This window comes from Ambystoma mexicanum, chromosome 6q, assembly GCF_040938575.1.
Source record: "Ambystoma mexicanum isolate Mex_15411 chromosome 6q, UKY_AmexF1_1, whole genome shotgun sequence".
NCBI lineage: Eukaryota > Metazoa > Chordata > Amphibia > Caudata > Ambystomatidae > Ambystoma > Ambystoma mexicanum.
Genome location: NC_090937.1, coordinates 94,082,459 through 94,095,643, shown reverse-complemented (window position 1 = coordinate 94,095,643; position 13,185 = coordinate 94,082,459). Strand labels below are relative to the sequence as shown.

General features: G+C 48.0%; 1 protein-coding gene across 2 annotated transcripts in view; it reads right to left on the bottom strand.

Annotated features, from left to right (window-relative positions):
* Positions 1 to 1,725: 1,725 nt before the first annotated feature.
* LOC138515803 (broad substrate specificity ATP-binding cassette transporter ABCG2-like) overlaps positions 1,726 to 13,185 on the bottom strand; it is a 570,220-nt gene continuing 558,760 nt past the window's right edge. The window contains exon 16 of one of the 2 annotated variants that reach the window (XM_069630539.1): positions 1,726 to 2,298. In XM_069630539.1, coding sequence (XP_069486640.1) covers positions 2,148 to 2,298 — 151 coding nt within the window. In that variant the 3' untranslated portion in view covers positions 1,726 to 2,147. The remainder of the gene's footprint in view (positions 2,299 to 13,185) is intronic. The other variant, XM_069630538.1, reaches the window with a different exon arrangement.

The following is a 13,185-nucleotide window of genomic DNA, read 5'->3' as shown; positions in this document are numbered from 1 at the left end:
TCTCGGGGACAGGCCATTCATTCACTGTGAGGAAGGCACAAGGAGAAAGAAGGCACAAAGAGAAAGGCAGTGCTCACAGGGGATTAGACCTGCTGTGAAAGCCATGATGTTCAGAGCTGAGTAGCTGTCAAATGAAAGATAACTGTGCCTCCAGGCAGGATGAAAGTACAGGCTTCCAAAAAGTACTCTCAGTTGGCACAATTATTGTAAAACATCCAATCATTGGTTTACATGGCAGAAGGTCACAAAAATAACACTTTGTGATGCAGCAAATTGATGCCTTAGCATTTCCATTTTCCACGCCGACCAGATCTCACTTTTGTGTTATGAATGCTTTGCCACATAGGTTGTGCTAGCATCACCAAATGCGCCAAAACCACAAATGTTTACACAAATTGAAATGTGAACTGAAAAAAGAAATTATTTGGATGTAACTTAATACATGTATATTCATTTAATGACCACCCATAAAGCGTCCTTGCCATTTTTCTAACAAAATACAGTTGTGAAGAAGAAAGCAGGAAAAAAGTGAGAAAATGTTCAATGTGAGTCTCTCTTTTGTTCTGGAATGCAAGCCACACTTCTCAGTGGCTAGGTCAAAGCACCAAGTTTCGTAAATACATAAGGGTAATCGCATCTTAAAAAAAAACATTACTCCAGCTCCACTGATGAAACATTATTTCATCCTTTTCTCTATTAAACCAAAACAAAAACCCCTTCCGCTGTATGTTAAATTAACCACGTGTATCTGGATCATTCACAAAATAGTAAGCACACAAAGCACCACAATTCACCCAAAAAACGGAAGGAAAATATGCGCTTAATTATACTATCTTGAAGCTCTGAGAAAATGTGGCAATATAATTCCCCAAAAATGTAGACAATTCTCTCCTAAAACAAACTAAGGAAATTCATGGGGAAAAGAGATTTAAACAAGTTAAGGTAACTATCTCTAAAAAGTCTGTAAAGTTGGCAATGCCAATGTCAACACTAAACATGCCATACAATAAAAACAACACCAACACTAAACAGAACATACAGCAACATTAACATTCAAACAACATTTTTTTTAACCTTAACTCTCCTCACAAGTTAGATGCGACAGCGACATCAGCATATGAAAGAGCACTTAGGCATATTTTACACTGCACATATACAAACATAAACATTCAGAACATCCTAAAACACATTACCATGCAATTAATATAAATAACGTTAATCTTTTACCTCGAAACATACACACGTAATCAGACCGTATAATAAATCATCTCAAAACACAGACCCCCACTCACACTCTTAAAGGACCTACGGTTACTCACAAATCTATGCAGCACAAGTACATAACTTCATGTGTGATCCGCATTTTGCCCCCTCTCTTTCCTTCTCTTACCACCAACATTTGTCTCTCAGCGTCACGCTTTCCCTCACTCCTCGCAGACCCTCTTTTCACTGCTTATACAAGTGCAAAAACTACTGACTTTGTCAATGTGTGATAAAAAAAAAAGCTTTGGCTTCAGCATGAGAGGTCCCTTAACAGAGAGTAAATCATCTACATTGCACGAGGAACTCTTTGAGCAAAAGTGATAGCAAGGTCAGCCTTAGGAAAGAATTCTCTAACAAGCCGAAGCACACAGACACAGCAAGCACATTTAAATACATAGTTATTGAAACAGGGACACGTTGCCAAAAAGAAAACATTTGAAATGAGGATTATTTTACAAGACATTTTCTAATCACAAATTACCGAATTATTTATTTACTGTACACAGCTCATGGGAGCTTTACTTTGAAGTTCACTGAATATGCTTATTTGAGAGCTATATACAATACAAATGAAATTAATGTTCTTCAGAACAGGGTAAAGGGCAAGTGGAAAACATAAGTTTTCGCCAACGTTGTTATCTAGAGGCAAACATAAAATATATAAGCTAATGACGTTGAATACCAATAATTACAAAACAATATACTTACAACACGTTAGAAGGCATAGTTCACAGCTAAAGCTGCATAGTTATATGAAGCCAACTGGTTATTACAATATAATGTCGTTTGGCCTGAACAACCCCCCCCCCACATACTTTCCACATACATTTTTCCAAATTAAATGTACAGTCTTAAGGAGGACAAAATGAGTCCCATCCGTGTCCTTAAGTGAACTTCTTCATCAGGAGCAACTTCACGTAGGAAATGGTGAGAAATATCGCCATCATGCACGCCAGGGCCACGTGGTTTTGCCACATATCCCAGTTAGTAACTCCAATGCCCTGTTGAGTCAAGTATGCCTCTCCAGTTGTGCAACTAGAAAGCAATGGAGAAACAATGAGTCAACATATGTTTGAAAGCATGGCCTGCTACTGTAATGCTGGACAAAGCTCAAATCTTTACTGTGGTCAGGTGCGACACTTGAAGCCAGTTGTGACTTTTCAGAAAACACCATTTTGGATTCTGGCCCTGGTAGCTGTATAAATTGTATTGTTTATTTATTTATTTATAGAGCGCACCAGGTCCTCAGGCATCTGGGTGCTTAACAAATTTCAAGTTACAGGTGATGGTTACAGCGAAAGATAAGAGCATATACATAAGGAGACAATACATACTTGAATGAAAATATTTACAGAATATATACAGTGGTATACTTTTTACAGACTATATATTGTATTATGCATAATCATGTGAAGGTGCTCTGGGACATCTTGTGTTCATAACTCGATGATCATCACTGATCGCAAGAGGGCAGCCATCGCTTCACATTCACGTTAGGTACACATTAAATGTGTACCTAAACGTCCCAGCATGGAAAGTGAAGTTGGGTTTCCCATGAGACCACTTAGAAGCCGTGACCCTAAGGGGTTTGTTCTTTTTGCCTTACATTAAAAAACATACAGTTTAAATGTGTGGTGTCCTTTCACATTATTCTTTCAGGTCCTTGACTTTAATAGACTTCATTTGCAAGAAACCCCCTAACCGCCTTTCACGTGTGTTGGCCCTCTAGACTCCATGGGCGGCAAAAATAGTAGAGCATGCCGTGTCTTCAACTGTAAGCAACACAATACAATGCGGTTAGCTTATACATGAAGTGCTGGCCATCGGTCATTAGGACAGCCCTGAAAACATTATGTAACATTAAATCGGGTAGTAGGAACAGCTGTTAATGCAGTGCTTAGAAGAACAAGTTACTTTCTTACCTGTTAATGTTCTTTTGATGGGATGGTCTGACGACGTATTCAATATCTATGACAGGTAATCGCCACAGCCGTGCTGCTTCGGAAAATTTTCATAGGTCTGCGTCGATGACGTCGATACGCTGTCCTCGAAGGCCTCCGTCGAGTCGACGGCACCGGATGTTTTAAGTAGGATGCACGACGCCCGTAGCCTCAGTTATGGTTTTTTCCCAGAACGTGTGGCACCCATCTTCAGCCAGTATGACCACAGAAAGCCTTGCGGAAATGTAAGCTGCAATCGCATAAAAAATTCTGTAGCGGGGCAGGTAGAGAAGGAGCGATATGGAATACGTCGTCAGACCGTCCCATCGAAAGAACGTTACCAGGTAAGAAAGTAACTTGTTCTTCAAGGGGATTGGGCCCTCCGACATATTCCATATCTATGACAGACTCCCAAAGCATTACCAACGTATGGGGGAGGGAAAAGAATTTAGAATATAGAAATTTAGAATGACCAATTAAATTGCAGAGTAAAGGACCGCCTTGCCAAAGGCCAGATCCTGCCCATGGATAGAATCGAGGGAGTAGTGTCTTACATAAGTAGGGACCGAAGCCCATGTGGCTGCTTCACAGATGTTACGAATAGGAACACCCCTCTGTAGGGCAGTAGAGGCAGCCATAACGCTAGTATGGCTGCCTCTACTAGCCTACCGGAGGGTCCTTACCCGCCAAGTGGTAACTTTCAGAAATTGCAAAGATAATCCATCTAGACAAAGTCCGTTTAGTAACAGCTTGTCCCAAACGCCTTCCAGCGTAACCTATGAAGAGCTGATCCTCCACTCTGACCCGGGACATGCGTGAAATATAGAAACTTAAAGCTCTCCTAGGATCCAACCTATGGAGCCTCGCCTCTTCCTTACCAGGATGCGGAGGAGGATACAATGCCGGAAGAATGACCTTCTGGCTTAAATGAAATTCCGACACCACTTTCAGAAGAAAGGAAGGACGAACCCTAAGGACAACCCTGTCCTTATGAAACACCGTGAAGGGTGGCTTAACAGAAAGTGCCTGCAACTCACTCTGCAAGCTGAAGTAACCGCAACTAAAAATACAGTTTTACGGGTTAACAGTCTCAAAGGGCAAGAATGTAAAGGCTCAAACGGGGCACCCATAAGGAATTTTAGAACAAGGTTCAAATCCCAACCAGGCACCTGGAAAGGTGACGGTGGAAACACATTAGTGAGCCCTTTCAGAAACTGAGAAATTAAAGGAATTTTGAAATGAGAACACTCCTCAGACGAGAGCTTAAATATGGCCACCTTTAATGGTACCCACTTGCAGGCCCTTGTGGGCTAAAGAAAACAAAAAAGACAGAACCACAGGAATGTCACATGAAAAAGGATACACATTCTTAACCCTGCACCAGTCACAGAACTTTCTCCAACGGCAAGAGTACATGGACTTTGTTGCAGGCCGTCTGGCCGAAAGCAACACCTCCTTCATGTCTTCAGGGAGGTCCCAATCCTTAAACCTCAACCTTTCAGAAGTCAAGCGTGAAGGTTGAGGGATCTGACCTATCGATGGAGAACCAGACCCCCGCTCCCATGAGAGCAGATCATTTCGGTAGGGAAGACGGTGTGGAGGGCAGATGGACAAGTTGAGAAGGTCCGGGTACCACGTTCTCCGGGCCCATGCCGGAGCAATGAGGATCATCCAGGATCAGAACCTCTGTAACCTCCGCAGCACTTGCGGGATGACAGGGACTGGAGGAAATGCGTACAGTAGTGGGAAGGACCACTCCACCACAACCGCATCCCCTAAGGCTCCTCTTGGAGGAAATTCCCACAAGCAAAACCTTTCACACTTCTGGTTGACACTGGAGGTGAAGAGATCCACTTGTGGGGTCTCCCAAAGGGCGAAGATCTCCAGGAGAATCTCCTGAGTGTGCTCCCACTCGTGAGAGATTGCGCTCTGCCCGCTCAGACGTCTCGTTTTCATCTCCGGTCAGATGAACTGCCGAGATCAAAATTTCCTGCTGGATGGCCCAGAACCAGAGCTGCATCGCCTCCCTACACAGAGGAAGTGACCCTGTCCCCCTTTTGTTGAGGTAGTGCAAGGCCACTGTGTTGTCTGTCAGAATCAGGACATTCTTCCCTCGCACAGTTGGCAGAAAAGCCTTCAGGTCAAGCCGGACGGCCCTCAGCTCCAACAGAATGATATGGAGTCTGGACTCCGACGGAGACCAACAACCGCTGACTGTCAACTCATTGGCATGAGCTCCTCATCCTGTGAGGGATGCGTCCGTCACGATCGTCACCTCCGGCCAGGGTAGCCAAAATGGAGCCCCCTTCATCAGATTGCCTTTGACGGCCCACCACAGAAGGCAGTGGACGACCGAGGGCGGCACCTGAACAGGGTCCGACATCCCGCCGGAGGACTGTGACCATTGTATCTTGAGGGCCCATTGCAGAGATCTCATCCGCAACCTGGCCTCTGGCACCAGAAGAATGCAGGATGCCATGAGGCCAAGCAACCTCACGAACTCGAACGCCGGGAGACTCTGGGCATGTTGAAACTTGTGCACCATCTGCAGAATGTGATGAGCCCTCACCTGGGGAGGGAAACACTGCCCCAGGGACGTGTCGAGCACTGCTCCGATGTACTGGAGCTGCTGAGTTGGCGTCAAGTGGGACTTCTTTAAGTTGAGGGAGAAGCCCAGCTTGTGAAGGGAGCGGCAGGTGTTGGACAGATGATCCAGGACTTGCTCGGGAGAGCGCGCCCTGATCAACCAATCGTCCAGGTAGGGGTAGACGTGAATCCCCCCTTTCCTGAGATACGCTGCCACCACCACCATAAGCTTGGTGAAAACCCTCGGGGCTGAGGTCATTCCGAACGGCAGGACCCGAAAACTGAAAGTCCGAGTCGCCAACCACGAACCTCAGGTACTTCTTGTGCTTGGGATGGATCGGCACATGAAAGTAAGCGTCCTTGAGGTTCGAGACACCAACCAGTCCTGAAGTTGAAGGGCCTGGAGGACTTGAGAGAGAGTAACCATCTTGAACTTGTCCTTCCTGAGGAGCTTGATCAAACCATGCTAGTCCATGATGGGTCTAAATCCCCTGTCTTTCTTCGAAATCAAAAAATAAGGGGAATACCATCCCTTGTTCCTCTCCGCTACAGGCACCAGTTCTATGGTGCCTTTCTCCAGCAGGGATTTGATTTCCTGCGCAAGGAACGGATCTGGACTCTTCAACGAGAGATTCCCTGGTGGATTGTCGTGAGGCCTCTGCCAGGAAAAGACAGTAGCTGTGGGTTATGATCTCCAGAACCCACACATCTGAAGTAATGCCGTTCTACAAGATGCTGCACCAGCCTTCCCCCAACCGGCGAACCATGGGACATAGCCTCTTGACTGAGCTGAAGCGATTCCAGCAGTGCCTGAGGGTAAAGAGGCAACTGCCCGAGACGCTCTCACACCTTGCGTACCTCGTTTACCACCTCTTGCACTCCTATGGAGGCCCCTTTGACTTGCAGCCCCTCTCGATCTACCAAAGGAAGAATAGTACCGAAAGGCACCTCCCCTCCATTGCTGTCCCCTAGGACAAAAAGGCAGAGGTTGGTGAACTGCAACGCTCAACGACTTCACTGCAGCTTTGGAGGTCTGCAAACTCTCAAGGCTCTCATCAGCCTTGCTGCCAAAAAGATGTTCACCATCATAGGGCATGTTGAGAAGCCGTCAGGAGCAAACCCCGACTTCTGCAACCACGCAAATCTGCGCATTACAGTGCTCGCCGCCATGGACCGGCTGACACAATCTGCCACGTCCAGACCCGACTGAACCGATTCACACATGGCATCCTTGCCATCCTAAACAAGAGCAAGAAAGCCATCCCGTTCCTCCCCTTCGGGAATATGTTCAGCCGCCAAAGAGACCCAATTCCACAGAGTATGAGTGAAACATGCTAAGGCACACACAGAGTTGGCTGCCTGTAAAGCCATACCCCCTGAAGAAAACACTTTCTTTGTCCAGCCATCAAAACGTTTGTTGTCCCTATCAGGAGGGATGGTAGGGTACGACGCCTGTTTTGCCGGGGCTGTAGCTGCCTGCACCACCAAACTCCAGAGTGGGGTGCGTAGTCAAGTAGCTGGGATGGCTACTGGCAGGACGGCATTTTTTCGGAAAAGACTTGCCCACTACCGGGAGACTCTCCGGAGCAGTCCAAGCCGCAGACACCCTTCTTTGCGAGGCCATATGTAATGGCAGTACTGGATCAGTTTGTGGACCTTGGTCCAAGATGTCTGTCAGTTCATGCTGCAGAAAATCTCCTGGTGGCACAGACCACCCTAAGTATTCCATGACCCTCAACATGAGGCGCCGGTACGAGGATTCAGCATGCGTACCCGGAACAGGCCTGCCAAACTCAACCTCCGGGGGGCTGTCCAGACCACTGGCATCATGCAACGACTAACGCATGTCTTCTAACTGGCTATGACCAGATAATAAGTCATCAGGAACCTCCTCAGGAACCATACCATCATCAGACCCTTCATCCACCTCAGAAATATAGTCAAGAGGCTGGAATAAATCCCTGGATGAGGGCACGTGTTTAGACTTGGCCAGAGCCTTCCTCTGGGTTTCCACCGGTCTCCAGGGCACCTCAGAGAAATCCTCCTCGAAAGGCGTCGAGGGAATCGGCATCGACGTCCAGCATGGCACCGATGGCTTCGACACAGGCCTCGAGGGCGGAGCCCCGAGCGTGTCCTTCGACAGTCTCGGCGCCGATGGCGTCGATGGCTTTCTCAGAGGCGCAGCCTCAAGAGAGTCCTTCGACGGTCTCGGCGCCAAAGGCGTCGACGTCTTTACCGAAGACCTCACAGGCGCCGACGATCTCGATGGCATCGAGGACCGGGACCTGGAGCAGGCATGGCTAGAGCGATCCACCTTGTCCGACTGGGACCTCGAAGGTTCCCAGTGATTGCGACGACTGCGTGAGCCCAAAGGCATATGAACAGTGTCTCTAGCACGTTCCCTGCCGGCGTCTTTCGGCGGCGCGAACGGAACGGAGCCCTGCAACTGAAAAATCGCCATCATCTCCTTACAGAATGATTCCCATTCCGCAGGAGTGGAATGCTTGGTGGGACAAGCAACCCGCCGACGGGCGGAGTCCTCAGATGAGGACGGGGAAGGCGACCGATGACGGCGCTTCCATGAGTGCCTCGAAGAGGATGAGGAATGGCGGGTCCCACTCTGGGACCGAGACCCCCTGGACTTACGCGGACGATGCGGAGAGTCGCCCCTTGAATCGTCAGTGGAAATCCCAGTGGATTTCGACTTCCGGGGCTTGGACACCTTACCGACAGAAAGCTTTTTACGCTCCCGCAAGGCCTTCGAAGTTAACGACTGGCAATTGTTACAATAGTCCATGGCGTGGTCCTCAGCGTGGCACCAGAGGCAGGCATCAGCGACATCTTAGAACCGCAGTCCCGACACTTCTTGAAACCCGGCCGCGGGGTAGAAGAAGATGAAGACATGGAAATCTTCACAAACAAACTGGTTCGAAGAACCGATAGACAACTCAGAAGAACCGAGGTGCGCCAAGATCTCCGAAGCAAACACGTTCGCGGAAAAAACGGAGCTGAGGCTACGGGCCTCGTGCTTCCTACTTATAACATCTGGTGAAGTTGGCTCGACGGAGGGCCTCGAGGACAGCGTATCGACGTCATCGACGCATGACACAGACACCAAAAAATTTCCAAAGCAGCACAGCTGTGGTGATTACCTGTCAGAGATATGGAATACGTTGGAGGACCCAATCCCCTCGAATGGCTATTTCATCAGTAAGAAGATCCTAGGTATATAATTCTCTTACTATGTCTCTGCCTTGGGAACTGAGCAGGTGCACAACCATCCTTACCCTGATACAGAGGAATATTTCTGCACAGGGAAAGAACATTTTATCTTTGTATGGGCCTTGGTCTCCAACGGAGGGACTGAGATTCTTGCCATTTTATCCATGTTATCCTAACATCAAAATTCTGAGGCCATCCGAATCAGACTACACGTTTGCATGTTACAAACATTGTAATGTTAGGGTGAGTGCTGTGAAAAGTCAAATGAGCACCAAGCCCAATGCGCGTTACAGTCGGGCATACAACTTAGCAAAGACCTTTTTGTAAAATATGAAGATCTGTGGTTATTCTTATGCTTCCAAAAATCTTTGATTATACAATCATTGCCCATAGGGGTATTTTAAAAGAGTACAACAGCATGATTACCTTCTATCAGATAATAATGTTCATGGTTATTCTCAGTTTTGGTAATGTGCTTTGCTTAGTTATTAGGGTATTTATTGAGCACAGACCTAGCTTCGGGAAGCAACAGAGCGCTTTACAATCATAGGGGGTAGAACACCGTGAGGGAAGGAGAGAGGAAAAAAAGGAGCGGGAGCTAACAGGAGGGTGGCAAATTGGCAGCATGGTTGGAAGACAGTGGGGAGCAGATCACCGAATCTCAGTTTGGTTCTGGAGTGTAGGGTGTGTGACCCGAGGTGTTAAGGGTGAGTCATTCCTTAAAGGGGGAAGTCTTCAGCTATTTCCTTAACTGTAGAAGTGATGGGGCAGGTCTGATTTTGATGGGGAGGAGGGTCCAGAGTCTTGGAGCGTAGCCAGAGAAGGTTCTTTGCTTCCGGCACTGTCGTATTCAAGTCTGCACATTTCCTTACTTCTCAGAAAGAAAAGTGTAACATTCTTATTCTGTCAACAAAATATTATGCAAGTGAAGGGCTGCCACAATTTTGTAAATCTGGAATTCTTGGGGTTTCACCCTACATTAGAAAGGAAATCCAGATGTGGACACCTCATTGCCTAGAGAGGCGCAACTTTACCTCAATCTTAATTCCCAACAAGGACACGTGTCTTTGTTGGCACTCTTTTCAGAGGTGGATGGCCTAGTATTTCGGTTTTGTCCTGTCCTTGGGGTGGGGGGTTGTTTTGGGGGAGGGGGGCAGAATCATATGCAAATGGAGATTTCTCCTCTACGGAACGTTCAGTGAACTGAAGGTTGTAATCTTTCTGAGGGGGCACCCACCCAGAAAACAGGTTATTTTGGCAGTGTTCGTTCTCAGGAAAGAGACTCCCACAATGCTGCATATACAGAAAGTGACCATTAGAAAAACACGTGTGAACTTTCTTTTTTCTTTTTTAAACAGCCAATTTACAATAAGTACTATTAAACCATTTTCTTGTTTGCTTTTTCAATAGCTGCTTCGGCAACAACAACAAAAAAGCCCCGCCTAGATATCAAGATATGGGGTGTGGGGGAGAGGTTAACCCTCTGGTCGTGCAGCTGTCAGTAACAGCTTGGGTGCCCTAGAAAACGTGCACGTGGTAAGCCTCTCCCCAGGCAGAAAGAGAGGGCGACAGACGGGGGGGGGAGACAGACTGAGGAAGGGGGAGACAGAGGGAGAGGGAGAAGGAGAGAGATAGAAAGCACCAGATGAGTATATGAGACACTGAGTGTAGCTAGTATATGAAAAGTAATCTGTGTCCCACTGTAAAATTGGCGGGGTAAGACCCGCTATTGTCACGATTTGAATAACAAGGCAAGGAGTCCAATATTTGTCACTGACTCTGAAATTCTTTTTAGGCAGTTCTAGATTTCACAAAAATCAATCAACTCTGCAGAGCAGTGGCATCGCTGTGGGGAGGGGAGAGGGCACCCTGGACCCCACCTCTGAAATCCTGCCCCCACCTTGCATTCCTGCTACGTCAGTTGGGCTACTTACTCTGCACTGTCTGCAGTGCTGTGTTCACCTGCAGGGCACACACGCAGGGCCGCAATCAACAATGAAGAGCTGTTAAGTTGCCTCTGCCGCCAAGACCAGCCCCTCCAATCAGAATGTACTGCACAAAACTGTGAATGATGGGTCATTAGTGGCTTAATGGTTTGGTGCCTACATTCTGATGGGAGGGGAGGTGCAGTGGGGTTTGGTAGTTGGTGTGCACAAAAGCTTCTCTGCAGGAGTGCTTGTGACTTCACACATTCCCTTTCATAGGCGCCCCCCCTACTTTTGTCTGTGGCCCCCTTACTTTTGTCTTTGGTCCCCTATGTGCCCCCCTAAATTTGATTCCTGACGACGCCACTGCTGCAGAGCCTGCTGGACCTTTGCCTGCTGTGCTTTAAATGGATAAAAAGAAGTGCTGGTACTAACCATGCTAAGAAGCCAGACATTTCAGTTCAGCGCTTTCGGCCGCTGGCCATTTCGCGGCGCAGCACCCTGGGCACAGGCCCCTTTTAGGCATACCGTTTTTGCAGGAAATGCCCAGTGAGATTAAATGATAGGCCAATGTCCACACACTTTGGTAAAGCAGTGTATCTGAGACCCTTTCACACAAACATCAAATGTGTGGTTAAGAAAGCGTGAATATATTAAATGAGAATTCAAACTAGCAGATGTCATAGCTGTAAACTAAGCTGTAGAAGGGGAGATTTATTTTTGCTCGCTTTCATTGCCCAATACAAAATGTGGTCTGTAACAGGAGCTGTGTACGCGTTTTCAGTCGAAAACGTTCCATCACGACTCCAGTTAAACATTTACATATTAGAATAGACACAGCTAATAAGAAAGAAACGTCTTTAAAAAGTAATTGCCCAGGCTTTCCAAATCCACCCCTGCTCCATCAAAGGACACCAATGGTGTGGTGCTGCCCCTTTAAGGGAATAGCACGCGGCGGTGTGACATTGGACGCCGCCGTGTGCCCTGTAAATAAAAGGGGCGTTCCCGGCATTCGCAACCGGGGAGCTTGAGCCTGTTACTTCGCCTCTGTGTAAGTTCCTGGAGTGGAGGGAGGCCCGGGGCTCACAGAGCACTACGCTGGGGGCCAGGGATTCCCCCACACAGATACAACAGTGGCAACGAGTCCAGTAACATGCCTGGACTCGGCGGTGATGATTTAATTTAATTGTTTCACCGAACGAGGGGTGGATCTCTCGTTCTATGCTTGGGGGGAGGAGCAGCCCACGCGGCGGTGGCCATTTTGTCCCCGCAACTCGAAAACTTCACAGAGCTCCGGTGGGGCCTGTGAGTGCCATCCAGGCACAATTTTTGGGAGAATGGATAGCGGACCGCTATACCCACATGGAATTTGCAATATTTTGTAATTTTTTAGGTGTTTTTCACTGAGTGAAGTGGAGGCCCTGGGGGGAGACTTGCTATTCTGAAACGCCTACCCTAGGCCTTACTGGCTCAATTTTCGGACACTCCCCATATGCTGGACAATCTACCAACTGGCCACTTGACCAATACTACGGCTGGAAGCTGGTGAGTGTGCACTGGTGAAGGACTGGTAGGGAGTTTTGAAGATCAAGGAGGCCTGGGATCCTGGTGGAAGACCAAGCTGGCTGGGTGAAGGACATTTATACTGGGTGAGTTGCGGCCCCTGTACAAGGCGAAGGGGTGCCTGTGCACTCTATCCAATGAGTGACCCAGCGAATCAGGATGGGGCACAGGCTCCCACCACAAGTGCAAGCGCCGCCACCACCACCCCAGCCTACAGCAATGGCCCAGATGAGGGCCCCGGCGGCGCTACCACCCATACCTGAGTTTGACGTGTCCGGCCCCCCATCGAGCCTGAGTGGGGGCAATGGGTTGATCGCCTTGACATGTTTTTTCAGGCAATGATGGAAACCAGCGATGACAGCAAGCTGGCCACGTTACTGTATGCCGCCGGCCCGGCTGTACACAAGATCTTTGACTCTCTCACGACCACGGACAACTCATATGCGGCAGCAAAGACAGCCCTGCACAATTATTTCCTTCCACTGGCCAATATGTACTACGAGAGATTTGTGATGCTCTCCACCAAACAGAAAGAGGATGAGACCCTCGTCACCTTCCATGGTCGTCTCAGGAGACTCTCGGTGGCCTGCATGAGACAACGCAGATGACATGATCAGAAATCAACTCATCCAAGGGGTGCTCCTCGAGCAAGTTGGGGAGACAAGTATTGAGGGAACCTGGAATCA